Consider the following 27309-nt stretch of genomic DNA (forward strand, 5'->3'; position numbering starts at 1 on the left):
ACTGCATGTTGAGAGCTTTGTGGACCTAATTTCCTTGAAGTTCACATTTATGCTACAGGACAGACATCATAATCCAAATTTTTCTAATGAGATAATGGAACCTCAAAGAACTTAACAGACTCTACCAGAATCACACAGCTTGTCAACTCTGTAAAAGGGACTCACAGTTAGGTTAATCATTCCATGATGACATTTGTCAAGTTTTATTGGTTTGGGCTGGGGATATAGCTCAGTGGTAGGCACCTGCCTGACAAGTGCAAGATCCTGAATTCGATTCCTGGTACCAGAGAAAAGCAGTTTCAGTGGTTTTACTGAAAATTAAATGTTGCATGTATAAAAAAACAGGAGAACAAATTGGATAAACAGAAACCCAAAATACAAAAAAATAATTTCTGAAACCGGCTGTTGTGTGAGAAAACAGTGGTTCTTCATTGTGGTACTGTCCTAACAAGTAAAAACGTACTAGGTACTTTTACTGTTAGCAACAGCTGATTTTAGAAAGATGTTTTCCACTTCAACATTTATTAACATAAATGATTAACATGACCTTCTCTGAAAATAAGGAATTTTTTTCAGTTTCCATGGAACATTTAGGACTGCTGGATGTTATTTGAAACTTCTTGGATTCCAGTTTCCTTGGGAGTCAGTATTACATCCAAACTACTTTAGAAGTGCACCAAGAAAAGGAGATGTTGGAGCTGAGTTGGGTTCACCTGCAGATGAAAGCCCTTCGTGCAGGTTTTCAGGGAGTCCTGGTGGAGCAGCACCCTCGAGCATACTTGATTCAGCTTGTTCCTCATCCAAGAGAGAGTTAAAGGCTATTGTAAAATGTTAAGACATGCAGAATGAAAAGGTGCTAAGAAGTGTGTTGCTGTGTCTCCCTTTCCTTTTTTGCAGGGAGAAGTTGGGTCCTCTTGTTATCTCCTATTACAGATATGGTTTATCTGATTCTTTCTTTAGTCTTCATAATGGCTCATCATGGAGATGAGAAGTCTGGCAGTTCCTTGAAAGCAGGTGGCCAGAGAAAAGACAGACTTAAAGCAAGACCATGGAAAGGTTCAGAGAAGCCCGTCCAGGGGCGTGCTTCATTTCCATTGCCATGAACCCACTTTCTGACTTTGGACAGATTAGGTCATTTCCCATGGCCAGTTATCTGGCTTACATGTCCTTCAGGTGGGATATTTGGAGAAATATAAATTAGGGATAGATACAGGGAAGTTGAGGCCCGCCTGAAGGACATGTAAGGCCTGAATGTTATATGGCCTTCTCCTTTTAGATAAACTTGAACATGTTCAAACTTTTCACTGGAGTGAATAAGTAATATAGATCAGTCTGCCTAAAGGAATGCCCAGGAGGAATAACTGGGAAGCTTTTAGTTTCAGAAAATTTAAATTTCTTTTTGTAATAATTATACAGTAGTTTCTTTCTACTAGGGGGAAGGGGCGCAGGTGTGAAAACATCTCTCATAAGTCTTAAACCCTTGAGGACTGTGATAAATATAAGACGTATCTTATTTACAAGCAGTATTAGTGTGTCTGCTCAAGGTGGCAGATCACTCATCTAATATACAATAGGGAAAAGGAAAAAAAAAAACATTACTGCCAGAGGAAGTATATGGTTACAAAATTCCTGCTGGAATTGAGTTCCAAATATTGGTAAAAGTGAGTATTATAACTTTCTCATCCTGTATTATTTTGTAGTTAGGAGTTTCTTTATTTCAAACTCAGCTGTTGCAAATTTTGACTATGTTTAGTTACACTTAGTGTTACAGTGATAATATGTATTAATTAGAGAAGGCAAAAATGGAATGGAAGAGAGAATTTATTTTTTTTCTCTGTTAGGAATTTCAAAAGAATGTGAACAGTAATAAGAATCAACATGGGAAATGTGGACAATTTTCTATACTTCCACTGAATATGTTCTGCCTGTGTTTTTAAGGAGGAATTTTATGAGTGTGTTATGACTGTTCTTCACTGACCACTGAGGTTCATTCCCTCTATACTTTTCTAATTACTTTTGTGAAATGCATTTTTAACACCTAATCACCATCAGAGTATTCTTAAGTGATGTAATTACAAAGCTCATCATATATCCTGTCTTAAATTTATTGTTAATTAGCAATAACTCATTTTTTATTGCAACTTACTATTGGTATCACAGATGAAGCTTTAATTACATAGAATTGAAATGGCATTTCTACTGATTTAGGTGTCTACTTTTAATCTGTGACCTATTTATTTTTGGTGATTATTGTCACATTTTTAAAGTGTAATTCCAGTTACCTGAACAGACTAAAAGCAGAGCCCAGAAACTGAGGAGAGACAGATCACACTTTCCCTTCAACCTGGACAGCTTTCTTATTCTGAACTCCAAACTGCACGACAGGGGACACTCTTGTCAGCAGTGGTGAATAAAAACACAAAACAAATAGTGCATTTTTATCTCTTGCTTTTTTCCCCCTCTTGCTTGATTTTTTTAAAGGAATTCCTGAATTTTGTAAAAATTCGAGTTAGGGATAGTTAGTTCATTTTAGTTTATTCACTTTGCATAAATTGAACCTTTTACTTTTCACTGAGAGCTTCCTTTAGCTCCTATCACTGAATGAATAACACCACCAAGGAAGGTAAAGAAATGCAGTCAATACCATCAAAATGTGGATCCTATAATGGGAAAACCTGAATAAAGATTAGCCCTGGATTAAAGTCACCAGAAGTCCTCAGGCACACTGAAATAGTTGAATTTAGGCAATATGTGCTTCTTAGCTATTATACCACCTGTATTCTCAAACCAAATCACATTAATTGAGATTTAATTTATGGACTTTTAATAAGTTTGTGTTTGACTAAGTCTTGTTTTATGTTTTAATTACAATGTCTTAATTTTTAAAAAGTGAACTGGCAAAGTGAGCCATATATGAAGATAAAACTTTCTTTAGTAAAAGAGCATCTTCACTTGAAAAACCAAGTTATCATATTGAAATTGGTTTGACACCATCATTTTAGATACAAGTTCCTCATATCACAAGTTTAAATATCAGCTTGTCTGGGTCCTGGTGGAAAACAAGTGCTACAATGGAAACTTTTTGCATCCCCATGGCTGATATTTGGAGATCCAGCTGACTTTTGTCTCTGATATCATTAATCTCAGTTAATCTGTTTTTCAGAGGAAGCCAACTAATTTTGCAGAGCCTTTTGAATTTCTTACGCAGCCATGCAAAAATGATAATTTCCAAGTCACTCAAATTTCCGGGAAATGGATCCTTAAATAATTGAATATGAAGAAAGGGAAAGTTTATAGTGATTTAATTACATTTGATGGTGCTTTTTTTAACTTATAAACATGAACTAGTAGAATTAAAAATGCAGGAACAAACTAGTCCCTTGTGAGGTTTCAGATGAAATATCCTAGTGTGGAATCCTATAAATGGTGAGAGGGTTTGGAGACATGCATATTAAGGGAATGCATAAGGGCACTTCCACTGGGGCACTCCCTGCAATACACAAAGACTCCAAGCAAGCAAGAGCTGCATTTAACAAAGTATCATTTGGTGAGTGAATCTATATAACTATAATAAATGCTGTGCCTTACTACAGCCCACTTCCCTTTCACAAGCCCAAATGTACAAGACAGATGCACAGTGCATAGCAGGGTTATAGGAGACAAGAAGAAAGTGAGAAATTCCAGACAGGTCTACAACTAGTATACAGTGCTTCAAAAGTATCAGTAGTTAGCAACTAGCAATTCATCTAGCAATTGGTGGATCAGTGATACCCTATGATGTCCCTTTTAATAGAATTTATCTGAGTCTAACCATCTGCTATCCAAGACAGACTTGGAACTAGAACTGAACAAAATTCCTGAAGGTGGTTTAAAGAAATCAAACTGGTCAAAAGAAAGAACTTGTCGCCATTGTTTCTGTCTTTAGAGGCTTTTCTGAAGAATGTCAGAATCTACAGTGAAAGCCCTTCGATGGCAAGCAGGGTACTAACTTAGAACGTGCCTTAGGTTAGAATCTATCATAGGGTTTAACTAGAACTCTTTCATTAACTTTCTAACAGATCTGAGGGAGATTGTTTCAGACAGTTAGTTGGTTTTTGTATTGGTGCATCCCTTTACGTTCTATGATCTAATGAAAGCAGATGGACATTGTAATAGTGGGTGTATTAGGGCACAGCCATGTGCTGTGTAGAAGGACTAAATCTTAATCTCTCCATTTTAAGTTCCAGTTGGAATTTGATATGTGTTTGTGGCATTGAATTCTACATAAATACTTTTAATTTGATTTAAAAGAGTGATAGCTTGTGTCAGCAAACAGTGCCTCGCAGGAAGTTTCGTGTATAAGAAAAAGAAAAATGCTTTTCCCATATCAGTGTTTATGAAAGTGGACTTTCATAACAAAGGGAAAAAACAGTGAATTCTACTAAGTCTGCAATAGTTTCCTTTCATTTCAAGCTTCACTGCTAATGAAGAGAATAACCAGGTTTCATTCAGGGGAATCAGTAGAAGCCAGTTATTAGCCAAGCTTGCTTTTCATTCCTTGAGTATTGATTGCATATTATTTTTGATAAATATGATTCAAAAGAAACGCTAATATAACTGAACTTGTTGATAGGTCCCATTTTTGCAGGAGTTCTTAGAACTTTTAACATGTTAACACACTTGAATTTATTTAATTTTTAAATTTATTTTACTTTAATATTTTTAATTTTCTTTTGTCTTTTTGAGATAGTGTTTCACTATGCAGTTCAGGCTGGCCTTGAATTTACTTTTATAGACTGGGCTGGCCTTGAACTCATAGCGATCTTATTTCCTCAGCCTCCCCAGTGCTGGGATTACAGGCATGTGCCACCATACCTGGCCTATGAATTTCTAGAGGATATGGTACTCTTTAACTCTCAAACTTTTTTTCAGTGAACTTCCTCCTTTTTTGTTACAGAGATCATAATTTGGGGAGCACAAATGAAAAGTCCGTTTTCATTTATTTTCTAATAAAGGGTCAAATACTATTTATCAAATAATTTGATATCTTTGTTACAGAGATCATAATTTGGGGAGCACAAATGAAAAGTCCGTTTTCATTTATTTTCTAATAAAGGGTCAAATACTATTTATCAAATAATTTGATATCTTGTACCTGTTTGATAAATGTGCTTTTTGTGTTTTACTAATTGAACTCATGAGTCTGTTTGAAAGTGGAAAGGGTCCTTAATCACGGTCCAGTTGCCTAATTTTATAGTTAATGAGATGGGTGGCCAGAAAGGTACAATAACATGCTTAAGAGTTGTTTGAGATTAGCAAATAGTCCCTCATTCCTTGCTACACCATTTTTTTCCCATTAAACCATACTGACTTCCCTCCCCACGGATTCTATCGTTGGTGTCCACAGAAGAGTTTAAACAGGGACTACTGTGAACATGCTACTTACAATGTACAAGGTACATTTTAGGTTCTGTAACAGAAGACTCTTCTGACAATTCAAATTACACTAGTCTAAAACCAAGTTTATGTGTTTGTTTTTATATGACACTATAAATGTTGTGGTTAGGAACATTATTTCGGGGATGAGGTATAGTTCAGTGATGGAACACTTGCCCAGCAAGGCCATGGATTTAATCCCAGTACTACCAAAAATAACTGAAAAAAAAAAAAGAACCTGGATTTTGGGGTCATCCCGCTAAGAGTTTTTTTTTTAGGATTTCAGTGATTCCTGCATCTTCATCTTTGCTTATGCTGACCCTTTAGACTTTTTCCTCCATATTGAAGTTTACATATCAGAGTTCAGCTTTGCCTTGTGATAGCATTGAAGCTATTTAATAAGTGCATGATGCACTACTTAATTTGATGTAAATAGTTTCTATCCACCCTTCTTTATGGTGGATGCTGTTAAAGATTAAGTACTAAAATTATTCATGAGGTTACAATATTCTTCAAACTAGTTGTAGTCAAATTTTATTTATCCATTAATAATATCCGTTTTAGCCAGGCACATTCTTGACTACATGTGATTCTGAACTATTTTTCTAAAAACACATTTATGAGTATTGTCTAGACAACTTGCTTAGAAGCAGTGTGTTTGTTTTATTAATAAGTACTTATTGAGTAACTACTATGCACTAGACTCAGTATTGAAGGTTACTGAACCCAGAATTAAAGTGAAGTCTAATTAGCCTTGGAGACTTCCATCAAAGCAATATACAGTGGTACCCTCATTCATAAACTTTTGTTTGCAAACAATTTGGTTTGCAAACATTTAAATACATATAAGATGACCTAGATGTAAAATCTATGGCTATGTTAGATCATTAAGACAAATTTTTATTCATATATATATATATATATATATATATATATATTGTCTTGTGGCACTTGGCATCTGAATTTTTCTTCTGATGTTGTATGCCATGCTATTTACCAAGAACAGTCCACTGCAGAAAGTACCAGATTTCTTACCAGTTTTACTTGGAGACTGGAGTTAGGCAAACATTTTAAACTCATGATGAAGAGAAATAGACTCTGTTTTGCTTAAAGTGGTAACATAAATTGGGTTTTACATTACTGCCTTGCCACATTAGCTCCTACAGTGATGAGGAATGGTTTCAAATGAGCTACATAATCAAGTTGTCTAAAAAGGAGCTATTGCTAAGTAAGCAAACCAACTTACCCATGGTTTCACAAAATTCATTTACTTGCTCAGACTACATCTATGGAAACACAGTAAATAGAGTGTCTTAGAAAAATAACAGGTTTTTAAAGTAAGAATTCTAGGCCTTGCACAGCAAAAACCCACAGCTGTTTTTAGATGGTGATGCCTACTTCTTCCTGATTTCTACGCTGCTGTGCTCTGTATTTCTAAGCTAAGACGTTGGGAGAGAGCCCCTTAAAAACATGCTCCAAAAGGGCAGTGGCCTCTGAGATGCCTGTTAGTAGTTTTAGGCTTTGTACCAAGAGTAGAGAATGTTTAAGACTTCAGAAATTCCTCTTTTGTTCCATGGAGAAGAAAGAATTTTTAAGTGAAAGGGCAGCTCATTCTCATGATTTGCAGGCCTAGTTGACTGGTGTGGGTTACAAATTACACTGAACTAAAAGAAAAACCTTTTTCCCAACTATATGCTATTGATGTGCTATTAATTGTTACCAAACAAAAATGTTTTCTAGTCAAATAGATTTGGGGAATGAAAAGTTAAAATCAAGTGGCTATTTTTAGAACAAGAAAATTACATTCTTTATTCAAAGTGTTAATATCTATGGTAAATCTCTTAAGAGTATAGGACATGTTTAATTTTATAAGCTTATTTGGCCATGGTAACCTTATTTTATACTGTTTCTCATGGGATTACTACTTCTCTATGGAACACACTTTCAGAAATGCTGACCTATAAGAGTAGATATTATTTTCAGACACTGACATTTTATACTTTTTCCACAATAAGTAAATAAATAAAAATAATGCAATTTTATTCTTCAAGGAAGTTTATTCCCTTTAAATGAAGATAATTCTGTTCATCATTATCATTGAATTAGTGGACTAGACTCTGTTATTTACAGTAGGAATGATTCCCACTGATCAAGCCAACTTTGTAACCCAGAGACCCAGTTCCCTAAAGATGAGATTACCAGCGAGTACCCATTTGTGGATACAGAGAAATGCAGATTCTGTTGTCTCACTGATAATCAGATCCCTAGCAATAGTTTCCTCCAATGGTTTTAATTTAGGTTTCACAACTGGATTTTTAGACTTTATGTTGGTCTGGTTTATTTATGAACTCCACAAGAACTTTTGTTTAGGAATAAAATGGTTTTAAATTGTTACCCTTACTTACTAGATTGCTGAAACATAGGTAGGGAGCAGTGCTTTACCCATGGGAATGTGCTCTTTGCATGGAGGATATAGCTGAACACCCTCAGGCAGGAAGTGCTTCCGGCAGGAGACTGACGTGGTGATGAAGTTCTTTGCCCCAGACTAAAGAAATAATAAAAGTAGGAGCTTAAGTTAGACCTCTTGGCTCCTCCTTAATTTGGAAGTCAGCCCCTCACCAAGCTTAGGTTTTGTACTTGAACTTTCACACCTAGAAGAGACCTAAATTTTAACCTTTCTTTCAAAAATTATCATTTTAATTGTACTTATTTATGGGATTCAGTGTGATAATCCAATCCATTATAAAATGTATTGCTGATTCAGTCAGGAAAATGAGCATTTTTATCTCCTTACACATTTAATTTTTTTGTAGATATGAGGCAAAATGTGCTATTTCAATACATGCATACACTGCATATTTGGATAGGTTCTCAAAATTAGATAAGATTTTTAGCCTCTGTATATAGAGAGATAAATTTGCATTGTAAGTATACAAAATACCAAAAGGGTACTTCAAGTAAAAAATTTTGAAAGCTCTCAGAATCTATTTTTAAAAACTCATTTCCACTTTCTAAAAGACTTTATGCACTTAGCTAAACTATTGTATTGTTATTCATTAGTTTACAGTTTTGTCTCCATTTCTTATTTTTATCTGCTTATCTTGTTTTGTTTGCTTAGTAGATATTTGACTTTCAAAATCAGATTCAGTTTTTAAATTGTACCTCAAAATATTAGCTCTGCCCTAGTTCTCCCAATCAGAAATTATTTGGCTCTATTATGAGACTCTATTGTCACAATTTTAATTAACTTTGAAACTTGTCTGGATTTATTATTTTATCCCATCTTATATTTTTCATACCTACACTCCCTTCCCAATGATGCTCAGCTTCTTATAATAGGACCATGTCTCAGTCAGCTTACTTCCACCTGCATGCCTGTAGTGCCTTAGCATGTGATGCACATATGTTGCTTTTTTTTTTTAACTTACCAAATGGACTTGAAGTAAATCAGAGGCAGTGAGTAATGACCAGCATATGAGATAACATTTCATAATTATGTGTTTATCCTCCACTTACTATTGTGCTAACATAATTTACTCTTTTGGGGGCCAGAACGTTAGCATACTTTGCAGTAATTAGCAGATTACTTAAAATCTGCAAAGTTACACAATGAAGGTGATGTAAGTGAAGACCACTTAAAATGTAATTGTAATTACTATCCCTAGGTAAAATTCAGGTTTTAAACAAACCCCACTGATGAAAAGTAATATACATTTAAAACTTCATCTTTCCTTTATTCTTTCTTTATTTACCATTATCTGCAGAGAAATGAAAAAACCACTTGATATTTATGATAAAGCAGCCATTCTGCCTGCCATGTCTTCATGAATGATGAGCTGTGAGGTAGCATATTCAGTCCTTGCAGTGGAGAAAATTTATTCTTGATAACAACTGGGAGATTGAATAATATTTACAGGAAAAAATACACTGGGTACTAAGTAAAATACTTAAGAGTGTTGACCTTACATTCATGTATTTTTAAATCTTCACAAATCACAGGTTTCACTTGCTTGTGTCCAAAACACTGACTTCATGTAGACATCTGCACTGTGGTTTTCAGCAATTCTCTCTTTCTCTCTGCTTCTCTCTGCTTCTCTCCCTCTCTCTCTCTCTCTCTCTCTCTCTCTCTCTCTCTCTCTCTCTCTCTCTTGCTGTTGAAGCCAACATGGACTGCTCTTAATTTCTCAGATGGTCTTTATTTCAGCTCTGATATGAAAGGGCAGCTTTAAAATTTTTTAATGGATGACAACCTGATCAACAGGAGGGAATGGAATGCACAGCTGAAATTGCATCACAAATACTATTTTTAGTTGTATGTATTTTATTTAGGTTGGTGTCTTGGGACATTGATCCTGTTCAAGTCAAAAAGAAAGTGAAAAGATAAATTGATATTAGAGATGTATTAGTCTTTGTTTTGTTACCTTCATATCTTTCTAGGACACAGAAGAAAGAAAGAAAGAAAAAAAAGAGACAAACTGATATTAGGGATGTATTAATTTAAATATCTGTTACCTTCATATCTTTCTAGGACAAAGAAGAATCTTCAAAAACCGAAAATGAGGTTCACTTTTACACGCCAGTTCTTGGCATTCTTCATCCTCATCAGTGTGAGTACAACAGTTATTCTAAGCCATGCTAATTGTGACCATTATATAGAGAGGAATGTCTGAGTGTGTTTGATTTGGTTGGCTTTTGCAAGAGTAAGTACCATTCTCTATAAACCAATACTAAATTACTTAAAACATCATTTTTCTTAATGCTTGGTTAATATATCTCTCCTCTGAAATTTTACTAATTAGCTCAGCGGCATAAGCACCTGCCTGGCAAGTGCAAGGTCATGAGTTCAATCCCCAGTACAAAAAAAAAAAGAAGAAAAAAAATTTGCTCTTCCCTTGAGACATGTCTGTGTTATCTTGGAAATGAGTGTCAAAGTTTGGTAATATTCTTGAACAAAACTTTCTGTGTTTGACATGTGGATTTGAAATAATTTTTGGAGTATTTCAGTACTTTAAACTATCTGAATGCTATTAGTGTGGCTATTTATTTCAAATGTATGTCTCATCAAAAAGTAAACCTCTCACAACTATATACACTGTCATTCCGCAACTCTCTCTTTTACCTTTTATATCATGTTAAATTTGTTGTTTTACATTGTTTTGTTCCTAAATAACCTAGCTAGTCAAAAGCATTGTCTTAGAAAATAGTATCAATGCCTGCTTATTTGTGTCAACATTGTTAACCCATCATTACATCAACTCCAGTAGCACATGAAAAGAAGATGCATGCATTCAACATGAATTAGTCTGGGGTCATCTTGATCTTTGTTCTTTCTATCGCATTGGGATAACTTCTGCCCATGAATTACAGATGGAAGTAAAGATCATTTCATGTCTCATACTTTGATAATAACCCAAGCAAAGCTTGTGTAGGGTTCCGTGATTTCTACTGTTCATTAGTGTATACATTACCTGTACTAATTCTTTTTACATTATTAAAAAAAAATTACTAGCATTCTATAAATTTTAATGTAATCTGTAAAAGGACATTTTATTTCTCAATATTATATATCAAATAAATGGTTTATAGTAATGATTGTTAATATAATACTTTTGCACCTCTTTGGGTAATGGACATAGTCTATTTTATGGTGTCAGATCAATGTATTATTGTAATTATTTCTTTAGTGAGATTAAGGTATAATTTTCTAAAAGTAACCCAGTATTTGGAAGTAGGTTACTGATGCCATTATAAATCTAGTAAAAATACTTTAAAATATTAGAGAAACTAATATTTTGTATATAAATCTCCAAGTTTTATGTGATATTCTATAGATACTGCTATTCATCAGTCATAATTTGTGGTTATTTCTCATAACTCAAGTGAAATCCCACAATAAATTATTTTATCAAAGAATCATATAGTTATTATGTTTATAAACTGTCTGATAAAGATGAATTAAAGTGGTCTTTATTCAGACAAGCAATATACACTTAGTGTCTCATTGCTATCTTCATATAAGCATAGACTCATATCTTGATTTAAATCTCTCAAATTCTTACATAACTTTTGCAACTTGTAGAATACTGCTATTGTATATTTCTCACATTGCTTGATTTTTTTATATAATCATTATTGGTTTCATTTTACCTCTTTGAAAATAATACTACAGCAGTAGCAATTTTTATTTGTAGGAAATTATCTGACAGATTTTCATGTGTATGTTTGACATACCTTATGAAATGGGTGTATTTGACATTTTTCAGTAGTACTATGTGGGCTTGTGATTTACATATGTATATAATATTTATATATTCATATCTACACATACATATCTATCCAGTTATCCATAAGTAGAATGCCCCAATGTATATGTTATTTTAGGAAAAAAGCTGTTGAGGCACTCATCTACCACTGGCAACATTCCAGTTTGAGTGCTCAAACAAGACCCACCAGGAGCATATTGTGGTTACCATGAAGGCTCACAACAGAGGTTCCTATTTCCTTCCTTCAGTGTTGAAACACTCTCTACTGAACCAGGCTCCACACCAAGTTCACTGGAGTTTGTTTCAGTATTGCAAGAATGATAAGATTGAAGCTACTGCCATCAGCTCTCACTCAAAAGTTATCCCACTATTTCCAATGTTAAATTGCATTAAAATAATAAAGATGTATTTGAAAATACAAGTATTTTTCACTCAATATTCTTGCTATACCATTTTCCCATGGCTTGTAGGAATTTCTTACTCATATAGGAATATTTTTCTTAATTGATTGTCAAACATATAAAGACGAAATTCAGAGTGTTACTCCTGTAAAAAATACCACTTTCAGGAAGATTGTCCTAATATCTAAAAATATAATATACATGAAGGATACAATTTACATATGTGATACTCCGTTTTCTATTTAACTTAAAGATGATAAGATGGCTGAAAATAAAAAATTCATCAATTATAATTCTCATATCAACTAAAAATTCTAAGAGTAGACCCCCAAAAGAATATCTGAAATGGATGGATGGCATTAATATCTCTATTGTAAGAACACAATAATCCTTTCTTTGCTTTTTCCATTACACTTTCTTGGATTTACAAAACACACACACCAATAAAAGTGTACGTTAATTTAATGCAAAAAGAACCCTTAACATAGAACGTCTTCAAAATCTTCTTTTTTTAAAGTTTCACAACCCAGATTCTAGTTTCTAATGGAATATTTTAGAATTTTATGACCGATGATTCTGTTCACAGTTTTGTCAGTAAAATGTGTAAGGGTTTTGACCTTTCGTGCTAAACTGCATGCTCCATATGAGCAGGATCCACACTTGTTTTGTGCAATCTGTGCCCCAGCATCTACCACCGTGTTTGACTTATCAAGAGCAGTGAGTATTTCTTCATTGAGTGAGAAAAGAGCCATATGTCAACAGAATTGTGTTCAGTTACTAAAGACACTAAATCTAAAAATAAATATATATTTAAGGAGTAGTGTCTAGCTTACTTACAGCAGGTGCCCATTTCACATCATAACGGTAGTGGTATAATGTAAGACACCGTCACCCTCTTCCCCTCTGTAAGCTGTTTCCATTCAGATGGCCTTCTGACACCTCTAGGATCCCAAACAGGAACCTGTCTTCTTCCCCCTGTTAAGGTTTTCTTTTCCCTACATCTCCCCTTTCTCAGGGAACTATCATGTTTACCCAGTTATCTAGGCCAATCTCCTGGGCTGTTTCACTATTACTGCTCTCTGTTCTTTACTGTACTACAATGCTCTGATTAGCCTTCCTCTCTGGATCATCCGAGGAGGTGCTAAGAGTTGCCCTTTATTGTCCTATTATGGAACATCCCAAACCAGGCCACCCTCCCCAGACAGAAGCTATAGACATCTGTTGCCCGCCACATGAATGCTATTAAAATTCTCCTTCCACATCCATAACTGGTCAAGAATTGCAAACTATCTTTTATTTTGTCATGTTTTAATAATATTGGCTTTATTTTATTATTTATCTTGATTAGTAACAATTTTATTTTACATATTAGGAGCCATAAACTTGGAGGGATTTCTAACGTATTCAGAGTGAAAATACAAGATTTAACTGTGCATTTTGGTTTTTCAAAGCACTCCACTGTGTGACTTCTTAACCCTAAGTCTCACCTAGCTTCAGTTACCCCCCCCACCCCCGTCAGGCAGGGCGGTTCCCTGATGTGTCTCACAGGTTCCACTTCCAATTTTGCACATTCCTTTCCCTCCATCCCCAAAGCCTCCCTCTCCTCTTTGTGTAGCCACACACTGCATACACTCTAGCTCCCATTCAAAGTCTCCTGTCTGTAGCTGTTATAGAATACTCTTGCTCCATATTCTCTCCCTACTCTGAATTTCAATTGTATTCTGTATTTTAAAGCTCAGAATTGTGATATAACATCATTGGGGAGTAAAAAATGACATACACTCTACTATAAATATCCTGTGAAATATGTCACTTTAATAGGATGAGTTTGCATTTAGAGACTTGAAGGGAATATAGAAGAGAAGATAAAACCAGTTGTTGGGACAACTTCAGTCTTAGAATAACTTAGAAGGAGGCAAAGAAAAAAACTACTTCAGTGGATGTGACAGGGAAAAAAAAAAAAAACAGTATTCCTAACTTTAAGAAAAGTAGCACAGGCTGAAATTCGTAGGTCTTCTAAAAAAATACAAAAACGTATGCAAAGCATAAACATTAGAAAATCATAAATTCAGACACTATTAAAACATCAGTCATAGCTACAAATGAAATTGAACTCTACAAGAAAAACACAAGTTAAAAAGAATAGTATGGCAGAGAGTGAAACAAATTGATGGTAATGATGTATAATGGAGACTGAAAATATTAACTTGTACCAAAAATATAAATGTATGATATAAATATTTAGCAACTACTTTAATTTTTCACCAGCGTAAATGAATTATCTTGTGTAGATCATGTGCAAATGAAACCAATCTAAAGAGATCACGCTCAGTTATCAGAGGTGGAAAATACATTTTGTCTCTTCTGTGAAGTAAATGGAGTAAATTTATGGCAGTGCATATAATCCAAGCATAAACAAAATTTATCTGAAAAAATCCAATAAAGGAAACATATTTATTGCACTATGTCTACTTTTAAATAACATCCATGATTCTTAAGAGCTCCAAAAAAGCCAAAGTTAACTTAATATTGGCTTTTTAAAAAATTGAGTTATTTCCTTTACTTCTAAACCTTACAGTGGAAATAAAACAATCTTAGATGATAAAGAGATGTGTGAGTGTGTGTGGGTGCTATCTAGTTTTAATAGCTAATGCATATTAATGTGCATATAAAATTTGTAGGTAGAATTTATATATGAAATGTAAATACTTTTTTAGTTATAAAGTAAAAATATACATGAAGACCCCGAGTGTTGCTTTTAGAAGATAAATAAATGTTTTCAAGCTTTTTTATTACCTCATTTATTTACACTTTCATCCTTCTCTATAAGTAGCTGATTTTTCTTTTTAATACAGAACCCAGCTTCAATTCTTCCCAGGTCTGAGAATCTCACCTTTCCGACATTTGAGCCTGAGCCATATCTGTATTCTGTCGGACGCAAGAAGTTGGTGGACGCTCAGTACAGGTGCTATGACCGTATGCAACAGTTACCTCCTTATGAAGGAGAAGGTAAAGGAAAGAATATATGTGAATACATATATGTGAAACGTCATTAAAAACTAAGTTTTTCCCATAGATAAATAGATGTCAAAAAATTTCATGTGTCAGCAGTTTTCACACTACGGTATTTTTGTGCAAAGGATATGTTTATTTTTTTTTTCTAATTCATCACATTTCTTTCTGGCTAATATCTTCCCTCATCACAAAATTTATGTAATGACTCAGTCTTCACAGCTGGCAAGAAAGAGCAACATGAGACCAAGTGAGGGAGGGGAAGTGGAAAACGATTGGAAAGGGAGGTGGAATTTGCCTGAGATGGAACTTGACAAGCCCTGTCTTGTTTAAGTTAACTAGCTTCCCTCATTGCCAGTTGGTTGGCAATTCTTCATACTATTTTTTTCCCTCTCTGGAGAATCATCTAGGCCAGTGATGATGAACCCTTAGATCTTTCAGGGATACTAACAGCCCACTGCATCGTGTATGCCAAAGGTTCACCACCACCATCCTAGGCAAACATCATTTATCACCTGGAGAATGCGCTGTGTCACTGCCCAAATACATTTAGAGATAACCATATTCTTTAAGATGTAGAATTTAGAACACAGAAATGAAGAAAAAGTGATATCTAGGCATTGGAACATGCGTTTAAACTATTTTCCTTGCCCCCTAAAAAAAATCTCAGAAGATTCAATAAGCGTTATACGACCTGTACATTTTGAGACAACCCAACCTGGTACGGGGATAAATGGTACGCAATTTCTACATATAGTTTCCTTTCAAATAAAGTTTTAAATTTTAGTTCCTATTTTTAACGTTTCCTGTTAAACGAAAGGTCAAGTCTCCTGAAAGAAATACATTATTCTGTTTGTTATAGTTTCACTGTTGGTCAGGAATTAAAAGGCATTAGAGAAACCATTTCTTGGAATCAAAGAAAAGAGAAATGAACAAGAAATACCCTGATAGTTTCAGAGCCAAAATGAATTCAATCTGTTTCACTTAAGTGTTAGCTACCTTGAAAGGGTGAATTTTGATGCTCTGATTGTTTTGTTTGCTTGTTTGTTTTTTGAAACGTTCTTTCAAAGCCTGAGCCTCATTCTTTTGGATACCTTTATAGATATAAATCTTCATATTTTATACTAAATTTAAGTTTTAAAAACAGCAAGAAGCTTTTTGGAGCCAATGTTGACAAATACAAAAAGTGATTAAGCTGCATTATTGTAATTACTAAGAAAGTATAATTCTAAAGTAGTAAGGATTTTTATATGTGATTCATTAACTGACTACAAATGCATCTCCAATAGGAATTCTGAACAATTATATCACCTTGGACCAAGAATAAACTTATCCAAAGAAATTCCTTGGAGGTCAATGGTTTTTAATAGCCACATGCTCCTAAATTATATAAATAGATATTAATTTTGATAATAAGGAATGAACTCAGAACCTTGGCCTCTTGCAATGCTAGGCAAGAGATCTACATCTGAGTGACATCCCTGGCCCTTTTAACTTTTTTTTTTTTTTCCTGAAGTAGGGTTTTGTTGAATTTCCCAGGATGGCCCTGAATTTGCAGTCCAGGTACAGTGTTACACACCTCTGTGCCATATGGAATTTTAAAACAAGGCTTTATCAAGGTGTGAAATTGCAGACTTTTTCAAAAGTGTACCATTTCTGTAAATACTTTAAAAGAAAAGCTTTTAGAGGAAGGAATCAATACATATGTGTAAAATGTGCATCTTTTGAAGAACTAATGGAGAAAACTCTACAAATACATAAGTTTCATTAGTGATAGGTTAATACCTTTTCATTATTGTTATTGTTATTGTTGTTGAGAACTGTATCTCAGTGGAAAATTCCAGAATAAGACACACTTATTTATCCATGCATCTTTAATTCCTAGGAAGAGTCCACAATTCCCATTATACTTTCATTGCCTTACATAAACCTGGTCTCCTATACACTATTTAGAAGAGACTATTGAGAACAAATTCTGGGTAGAAAATTCTATTATCTCTTATCAATTCATGTACTTCATTGGTTATAAATAAATAAATGACTTAAAGAAAGAAATGTTGGTTGCAGTATGCTGATAAACTTTGAAAAATCTATTCTTTGTGAGTATCCCCATTCTTGAAATTTATTACAAAAGTTTGAAGAGTAAATCAGTATCTTAAATTTTGTCAAGTAATTCATTCTTACTGAATTGTTCTTTGAATTCTTGCTGCTGATATTTAAGGGAAAATATAACATTCCTGACAGTGTATGCAAGACCTACTAATCTAAATCCAGTTTTCTAGTTAGATATTTTAAAGAAGGATAAAGTTTCAGAAAGTAGAGCTTATCAACATACCTCAAAACCCATTTGATTTATTAGGCATACAATTAAATAAATAGAGTAAAATTCAATGCTTGGAGCTACTCACTGATAAAACTCAGCTTGGCAACTTCTCAAAAAGTAAAAGTAGGGCCCAGGATATAGCTCAGTGGCACAGTGTGTGCTTGGCAAGCACAAGGTCCTGAGTTCAATTCCTGGTAGCAAAAAGAAAAGAAAACTAGAACCCTCCCTGTTGTCCAGTGAGACAATTTATTAACATATAAGCTAAAGTTATCTCAAAATTTATTTTCTGAATAAATGACTTTGGCTACATGTAAGATGTTTTTGGGTCAGTCTTCTCCTTTCTTCAAAACCACATGGAGTCAATATTGATTTCTTTCTAATGGCCAGGCCCCTACTGCAACCGCACTTGGGATGGATGGATGTGCTGGGACGATACTCCAGCCGGAGTACTCTCCGTTCAGTTATGCCCGGATTACTTTCCAGACTTTGATCCAACAGGTAGAGAATTTTTTCAATGTTATATTTTTGTTATGAAGATTTTAGAATTTCCATGGATCTAAAAATAATATCAGATATGAAATATATAATTATAGTACCATTGCAGCCTGTTACGGTTTTCTTAATTGAAATATTACTCGGCAATACCAATAACTGCAACTTATCCTCATTTTTTAGGTCATATTACTGGCTAATTGTCTGTGTTGGTAATAAATTCTGGTTTATAAATTGAGTTTTTAAAAAACAGTGAATAGTTTTAAATATGTAGTGTCTGTGTTTTTTCAGTTGTCACACATTTGTGTAGCAAACACTTGATCTAGAGTTGGTGTGTACTGACATAGGATGGCACATGTGACAAAAATAATACCTTGAAAATAATATGAAGCTGTCATGTCTAAGGAAAAATAAACCAGAAAACAGTAACTAAACACAAAATTTCTATTCTGACAGCAAAGTATTAAACTTAATAAGTGAGACTAATTTTACAATAACTGATCATAGCAACTTTCAGCTCAGGCCTGGGGACAAGAAAAATTGACAAACGTCTATCAAGTAAAGGAATAGCACATAAAAGTGAGTTTTATGACTAAAAGTTTTAGTCATAAAACTCAGGAAGGCTTTTCATTGAATATCATCTTTTACTTTCAAAATATCTTCATACATTTTATCTCATACTGACAATATTCAACACAAAACTGCAAGTTAATCCAAGTCTCCTCGGCCCTTGTTACCCCTCTCTATGTAAAGTACAACAGTGTAGAAAACCATCTGAGGACCATTATTTCTTAATTTTCGTACAAACCTATGCACGTTGAAACACTTTCAGAATTGTTAATGGAGGAGACGTTATTTCCTTGGGCCTCATCTCGTTACCTTTCTGTGACTAGAAGTCAAGTTGGGATGATCAAGCAGGGTAAGTTATTAGGTTCCAAGAACAGTGCACAATTAAAAGTTGCACATTTTAGGATTGTCAGGTATCCAAACAGGTTGTTGGTCTGGAGCTGGAAGTGCTCAATAGTTAATGCTCAGAAACAATCTAGAAGAATGCAGGCAGGGTATGTTATAACTTTGATCAAGAGTAAGCAGAGAGATAGGATTAAAAATGGGATTGGGTGGATGATAGCAGGAAGTGAGTGATTCACCACCTGCCTGAGAGGCTAGGAAACTTTTTTTTAAATCCCAAAGAATTGGATCACCCAAAGATTCTGATGTATTGAGTTTGGGATGCAGCCTGGACATCAAGACTTTTTAAAGTTCTGTTTGTAATTAAGTGTAAATCAAGAAGAAACTTGTAAACAAAGAGGAAAGTCCAGAGGAGAAAGTGTCTAGAAAGAGGACAGCTCAAGCAAGTTAAATAGGCTGCTGCTCAGGGGAGGCAAGTGCCACAGGGGTTGAGGTGTGTGGGGAGGGTGGTCCCCAGAGCACAGGAAGTGATAGCAACTCAGCAGGTACGGTGGGTGCCAGGGCCAGAGCTAGAAACAAAATCTGTCCCATTGAAATAAATATGGGATTAAGATACTAAAAGGAGAGTATGAATCTTTGTATAAAAAGGACCAGTTGCTGAAGTTAAATGAACTAGCTGCGGATACATCACCTAAGTCCCTATGAAAGGATGAGATTTCTTTTTCCCTCTGAGGGTAAATCAAGTCATGTCAGCAGAAGATGTGTAAGTGGTTCTGGAATTCCAGTTAGAGTACAGAAGTACGTGCATCCCTGGGACAATCTTTGGGTGACTCCTTTTTACTTCCTTCAAGGGAAGATTTCATTTGTCCCTGAAATCAGTGTTTCCCTGAAGTAAAACGGGGATAATTGTGGTTGGATTACAGGGGACCGCTTTTAAAATCAGAGCAGGCTCAGCTACTTCTGGAAATTTTGATGGAAAAGTGGAGATGTAAAGAAACCTCTAAACAGCACCTTACCACAGAGTTATGTTCCTATAAATTCTAACTAAATGCTATGTGATAATAATCCTCCAAACCTTCATTGACTATTCCCAACACAAGATGCTTGATTTGACAGCTACTCTACAGATAACTTGATTGGCTACTCTACAGCTGAAACCACAAGACCAGCTGTGAAGGAGCAGTGGGCCAAAGGGACCATAAATATTGACTAAAACGCAAGGTTTTAACAAACAAAATAGAGGTTTTCGGGCATAGATTCATTTTCTCAGCCTGTATTTTAGGTGGAAGCTTGGGAATAAATTTACTTCAGAAGAAAAACACATCCCAAAATTGTCACTATTTCAAGAAATGTAATTCTTTCAGGATTTCATTATGAACCAAAAAGCTACATTTTAATGATGCACAAAACACTATAATGAAGTGCCAGAGGTTTCATTTTGGTAAGTGCTTAGTTGAGACAAATAAATGGTTAAATAGTAAATATCAGGATTGAAATTCAAGAGACAACAGTGTGTATATGCCAGAGTATGGAACACAGTGTTTAACAAGGAAGCATTTTGGGTCCTGCACTTGAGTCAGACTCTGTAGACTAATGGCACTGGATGACCGAAATGTGGTTTGGGACAGGAATTTTGAACCCAAGTACCCTTTGAATTGGGTGAGATAGACAGACAAACAGATAGAGGGTGTTTTGTTTTGTTTTGTTTTGTTTTGTTTTTCTGGTACCTTCACAGGTTCCCTACCTCCAACCCCCACTGGGGCTTCATATTAACCCTTTCAGAGTGCTCAAATTACAATTGTGCACCACCATGACAGACTCCATGATGCTTTTTGAAAATGCTAATTTCTGGCTCCTCTCCAAAAACATAGAATTTGAATCTCTTGGGATAGAGCCTGAGAATCAGTTTGTCAATTGGACATGGCAATCCCTGCTTCAAATGGCTCAGCTGAAGATAAAATTGAGACAATGCACATTAAAATAGTTTGAATAATACATGATCCATGTGGTCTCTACTGACTGAAAGTTGTTTTCAGATTCAGTGACTGACACTTTGGGATGGTTTTTAAGTTTTCACTTATTAGCTTTTCTGTTTAGGTTTTTGAGTTATTAAGTTCATGATTATTACATTTCATTAACAGAAAAGGTTACAAAGTACTGCGATGAAAGTGGGGTTTGGTTTAAGCATCCTGAGAACAATCGAACCTGGTCCAACTATACCTTGTGCAACGCCTTTACTCCTGAGAAGCTGCAGGTGGGTTCTATTTCAGATTTCAGTATTTGTTAAGAATGTCATTTGTACATGGAAATAAAATACATGCTACCAAAAAGCCAGCAGATCTTTTTTATGGAAGGAAATCAGTGATGACCTGTGATGTCTAGGATCTCTATGAAGTGGCATTAGGAAGGTTATTTTGTTTTGTTGTGTTGTCGTCGTGCTAAGGATCATGCTAGGCAAGTGTTCTACTACTGGGCTGCATCCCCAGTTGAAGTGCCACTACAGGAAATGATGTTTGTCTTTGTGGTTGGCACTTAGTGTAGAAGGGACTTCCATATGCACATGGGATCAACCACTTACAGCAAAAGGAACAATGTCCACAAAGCAATTGAGGAGGTTCCCTCCAATGCCAGAAATTTTAGGCACATTTTGAGGGACTGTCTAACATCTCTGTCCTCTGGGAGGAATTTCAAAACTTCATATTTTTATAGAAGTCACAAGCTAAAAATTACCCTCTTCTTCTCCCATGTTAGATATAATTTTAGTTTCACAACCAGGCATTAAAGGGATCCCTAGAGGGGGGCTTCTCGTCTGCCCATTAATGTACATATGTTGGTTCAGATTATTTTCAGAGGAATCTATTCTGATTTGCTAGTGTTTGCATCTTACTGGCTGATAAACATGTTGAATGTCATCTCTGCTTAGAAACATGTGTTTAAGGCAGTGATGAAGAATATCAGAAATCTGAGAAGATCAGTAAGTCTGCAACCAGCCTTTTCTCCTTTTCAAGCTGGAAGAGATAGTGTTAATGTGTAGCTACACAGGAAATATGTCCTTCAAAGATGGGCATGTGTTCTAAGCAGTTACCTAGTTGGAGGCTAAAAACATACCATGCTTTTGTTTACTCTTGAAAAGTTTTAGAAGTATGAAAAGTTTTCCTTTTCTTAGAAACAAACAAAAAAAACCCAACAAAACTGAGATGAATAGATAGTTTACAGACCAGTTATTAGTGGGGTACCTGCCACCAGCACAGGTTGAAGACACCAGTCAGTGATCTCCTTATAAACTGCTCAGTCACTGTGAGGCCTTCAGCCATGTTCATACCCTAACGGATGACTATGTACCTCATAAAGTCCAGCGAAGTGAGAATGTCACTGAATAATGAGTTTCTGGAATGAATGTTGATAATGAGTTTATGAGGAAAAATTAGAATCATGATACATGAGTTGATATAAATAGTGTGACTCCAAATAAATAATTTTCAGTGTTGCAGTGTTTGACCCTCTCATAGATCCTGGCCACACATGAGAAAGAAATAAGTTTAATAAGAAATGGTCCACTCCAGGCACTTAATATAATGATTAAAATTCTTTCTGCATATCATTCATATAAACATTGTCACCAATGTTTGAAGAAATCAACTTTTAAATTTTATTTTAACATAATAAAACTTGTGTTTTGAGAATGACACAAGATGGCAAGTAAATTATAAGCTGCTGATTTAATATTATATCTTCAGACAACTCTATTTCAGGGGAATAAATATTTTTAAAAGGAATATTCTGAAGGCATCTGAAACAATATTAGTTAACTTATATGAAATGTTCATAGAAAAATAGATGGAATTAAATTACATGAGTGTTTTTTACAAAAATTTCCAAAGAATGAATTCCTGAGAGAAAAGACAGGAGTTGTGTTTATTTTCTTGAAAAATGTAAATCCTTCCTAAGAAAGTTATCTGAAGTTTTTTATGGCTTTAGTTATAGACCAGCTATTCATTCTCATTGCCTGTCAGATAAGAAGTCCTATTAGGATAATGGCATTGAATATGAGAAACAACATACAAATGCCTGGTCAATTGTATAATAGATACAATTCAGGAGAAGTTGCAGTATCCCTTTTGAAATTTTTAGAATAAATAAAGGGAATATTTGTTTCAGGACAGCCATCATGCACATAAACAAATGAAAGGTTCTACATTCTTCAAGAGCATTTTTGCAAAATTCATGCTTCAGTCTCCGACTCCTCATAAGGCAGTTGATAACAATCAAAATGCTGAATGTACATAAATGTCATATATATTCCAGGAAGTCAAAAACCATCATGGGAAGCATTTCAAATACATTTAAAACATTTCTGCAATATATTTTTGAAGAAGATTGAATTTCTCAATAAACTTTATTCTTTGAAACTAGATCAATGTATTGATATAAAATAAATGAATACAGATAATTCCATTCTCTGAAATATTTGCTATAATTTTAGTGGATTTTTAAGCAAGGAAAATATTTATTGATTTATATTATATTTAGAAGTAGAATCTACCATTGATTTATCTATTTGTTCAACTTCTTGGTTCCAGAATGCTTATGTTCTGTACTATCTGGCTATCGTGGGTCACTCTATGTCGATTATCACCTTGGTGGTTTCTCTGGGAATTTTTGTGTATTTCAGGTAAGTACATTTACAGCATCTGTTTTTTGTTTGCTTCTTTATGTTACTGGAATAAATGGTAAATTTGGAAGAGTGGGACCAGGTAAACATCTGCAAATCATAAGAGACGTGCACTATTAGAAGGACTGAGGTACCAAGGAACATTAATTGACTTACTATATGATTTTTAAGTATGTTCATTACTAGTCTAGTAAGCCTAAAAGGACACCGAGATACTGTGGTAAAGATTCTATTTACCATGGCTATATTTCCATTAAGTGCTGAGCAGAGGATGCTGCATCTTCTTTTTCCTCTACTATAATATATGAAGCCATAGTACAAAGAGAGATGAGCCCTGACTAATTATGAGCTATTACAAGTGGATTTAACCGGGAGAAAATGAGATGGGTGGGAAAGGAATATGAAATTCAGAGTCTCCCTTGGCCCTTGAGTCACTGAACTGGAATTTAAGAAAGCTTCTGGAAGAAGATGGCTCTTTTTCCCATCCAAGTACTAACCAGGCCCGACCCTGCTTAGCTTCTGAGATCAGACGATATCGGGTGCGTTCAGGGTGGTATGGCCATAGACGATGGCTCTTTTTCCAATGTCAGCCTTTGCTCTTGCAAACCTACTGCTATCAGCTATGATCAACATCTTTAACACTGTGAGGAATACAGTTCCAGTGAGGGTTTTTATTCTAAGTTTGTGTGTGAATACTTGACTGCGTCATTTTGGCAGTGGTTAAGCTAGTATAGATGCTGATGTCACGTTAAAGGGAAATCTTAAATGTTGATTCTGTATCTTTAGGAATGACTTGGTAATTTATTAGATATTTCTACATATTGGTGTCATTTCTTTAAACCAAAAGCATGAGGCATTACATTACCTAGTAATGAGAATTCTGATTGCTGTATTAGCACAGTATAGCCTTTCACCTGGATTTTTTATTCTGTTGTAGAAAATGAGATCCACTAGGAAAAAATCTTGATATCTACTCCCCTTTTTGTAAAGTAGGGTGGGAGCTAAATATCTGATAAATATCTCTCTAGCTAAATATCTGATGTAAAACTCTATACAGTTCCCAACAGATGGAGAGACTAGCTTATGAGAGATTTCTATTGCCATTGCTCTAAGGTCACAGTTAGGGAGCACTAGAGCTAACATAGGTGCACTAACTTATGAAAATGGCCTTTCAATGACCATCTGATGAGACTCCCCAGCTAAGGCTCTGAAAGAATTGCAGCTGAAGACATATTAGCCAATGTAAGAATAAGAAATGAACAAGCATATATAGCAGCCCATCTCAGCAAAAATTAATTCAAAGGATGTTTTGCTTTAGGTTTTGTGTGAGAACAGTTACATTAGATAGCAAAATATATGAAAACACATATGGAAATCCTTACTTTGTTATCTTGGCTTCTTTCGGTGAAGGTAAACAGGAGTTATTCTAATAACCATACATTCAAATTAGAAACTGTTATATGTACTTTCATCACAGCAGCTCACCACATGTGGCCTTAAACTGGCTTTCTGAGGCATAGTCACAAATATAAGTTCAAAGTTCGACTATATAAATTCTTTATAGATGTGCCACAGTTCAGTAAATACATTAGAATTTGAAATAAGTTAGATCGGATCTAGTACCTAATATCTGACACATAAGTGAAATACAAGTTTTTGAAATCTTTATTATTTCTACCATCATTATTATTGGTTGTGACATGCTACAAATGATAAAGAAAAGCTCTTTCCTAGGCTCAAATTTCAAATAATTTTCCATGCTGAAAAGATGTTATATGTATTTAAGTAGACAGTGCTTCATATAAATAGTAATAAAACCTTAGCTTGATTTTTCTAAAATAAGAATATTACCATGACAATACTAAAGAAAATTAAACCAAGTAAAAATAATAACCATAATATCCATCCATAAAATTACTATTTTTTCTCTTTTAAAACTTTTTCTACATTATTGTCTTTATAGTGACTAACCAATATGACTGAAAAGTAATTTTTTATCTGATTAGCAAATAATAACACAAGGAAACAGATAATGAGCTCCTTCCATAAATGGTTTAACAGAAGAAAGACTGATAAAGCAACAAGACATAATGTATTAATTACTAGAATTAGAAGAATATTTTCAATTACAATGATTAGAACACAGCAGAGTAATCACATAGCACGATTAACTTTGGAATGTCTGCTCGTTTTTCACTGGTTCCTCACTATGGGGAATAAATACATCATTATTCCCGCAACATTGATTAAAAAGTCTTCTGCTAAAAGCCTACTTTTACCGTTTTTAAAGTGTAACTTTGAGAAATTTGTAAGAAAAATATCTCCCCAATTTGTAACCATGCAGGTAAAAAAGATAGTCATCATTTTAAGACAAATGTCAAGGGGGGGGTTTCATAGTTCTTTATTTTTCCCCAGTTATTTAAATAAGTGATAAAATTTGAGAGTGAAATCAACAAAGAAAATAATATTCTTTCAACTATGATTACTATAGTAACCCGCTGAAGACTGGAGTGTAGAAAAGTGTGGCACCTAGATGAGTTAAAATATTTCTTAACTCCAACCAGTCCCAAAACAAAATGATTCTGCCCAACGCTTTACAGAGTGTCAGGCATATCAGGCAGGTGCCACTAACTTCATTTCATGACCTCTCAATGGCAAAAACTCACCAAGCAGAAACTTAGGGAAGGAAAACGAGTCTTTTATGTTTATAATATGAATTTAAGAGGAAGAAGAGATAAACTGATCCTGCTGGCTCTCATGCCAGCCACAACAGGATAAAAGTGTGAGATCTGTGAAATACAAATGCTGAGAGCCAAAGTAGTCAAACACAAAAGAATCATGAATAATTTTCATGGCTGTTCTTGTTCATTACTTAAAAATACCCAGGCCAAAAATTTCAAGGACATTTTCTTAAAATTAAACTTGATTCTCATTCCGGCTCTTCAGATACATGTCAGAAATATTAAATGATTGTAAAAATAGAAAGTAATCCTGATTTGTTGTTGAAATTTATCATTTAGCTAGCCAGATTTTTCCCAGAAATTTTTAAATATCATGCATGAGATCTTTAGTGACTGTTATAATAGAAACTTTCATGGTTTATGTACTTAAATGGCATCATTTATGTGAAATCTGATCAAAAAACATTGATTGTTGATCTCTTAATTATGTATTCCCAGGGTTATTTTACAAAATCCAGACAGTTTCATTAAACTTTTATGAATCCAAAATGAGAAATTATGCAATTTCACTTCTGTTGTTGTTGCTGCTGCTGTTGATATGTGAGACAGCATCTTTCTATGCAGTTCAGGCTGGCCTTGAACTCACTACGTAGTGTAGGCTGGCCTCAAATTTACAGCAATCCTCCTGGCCCAGCCTCCCGAGTGCTGGGATTACAGATGTGTGCCGCCATGCCCTACTTCAGTTTCACTTCTAAGCACTGATGTCCCATTCATGATCATCCTATTGAAATCTCACTGTGAAGTCCTCAGAACTCTTCAGTGTGCCTTACAGGGTTCATAAAAAAGGAGTTACCTTGCAGGTGTCCCAAAACCATGGGAAATTGCTAAATATGAAACAGCCCATATTTCACTCAAAAATCTTGTACATTACTTGAAATGAGGCCATTAAAGTATATCTCTAATCTTACTGTGATTTCATTCTGAGTACGGAGGGATAGGTAAGCAACAGCTAAGTAACCCTGAAACAAGAAATCATGCCTTCTGCACCATTGGAAAATTAATGTAGAAGTATATGTAAAATTTTGTTATTTCAAAAGATAAAAATTGAACTTTCATGCCCTCTTCAACTTAAAGGGGGGAA

The 27309-nt window shown here is 34.7% G+C and overlaps 1 protein-coding gene across 1 annotated transcript in view; it reads left to right on the forward strand.

The window, feature by feature from the left end:
* Window positions 1-9965: 9965 nt before the first annotated feature.
* Window positions 9966-27309, forward strand: part of Calcr (calcitonin receptor) — a gene marked incomplete at its 5' end in the record, with an annotated part of 41080 nt that continues 23736 nt past the window's right edge. The window contains 5 exon segments of the mRNA NM_001172924.1: window positions 9966-10022; window positions 14935-15088; window positions 17802-17912; window positions 20957-21069; window positions 23396-23487. Of these exon segments, the coding sequence (NP_001166395.1) occupies window positions 9972-10022; window positions 14935-15088; window positions 17802-17912; window positions 20957-21069; window positions 23396-23487 (521 nt within the window).

Source organism: Cavia porcellus, unplaced genomic scaffold (assembly GCF_034190915.1).
Source record: "Cavia porcellus strain 051 isolate PalLab524CR breed Dunkin Hartley unplaced genomic scaffold, mCavPor4.1 scaffold_2, whole genome shotgun sequence".
Lineage (NCBI taxonomy): Eukaryota > Metazoa > Chordata > Mammalia > Rodentia > Caviidae > Cavia > Cavia porcellus.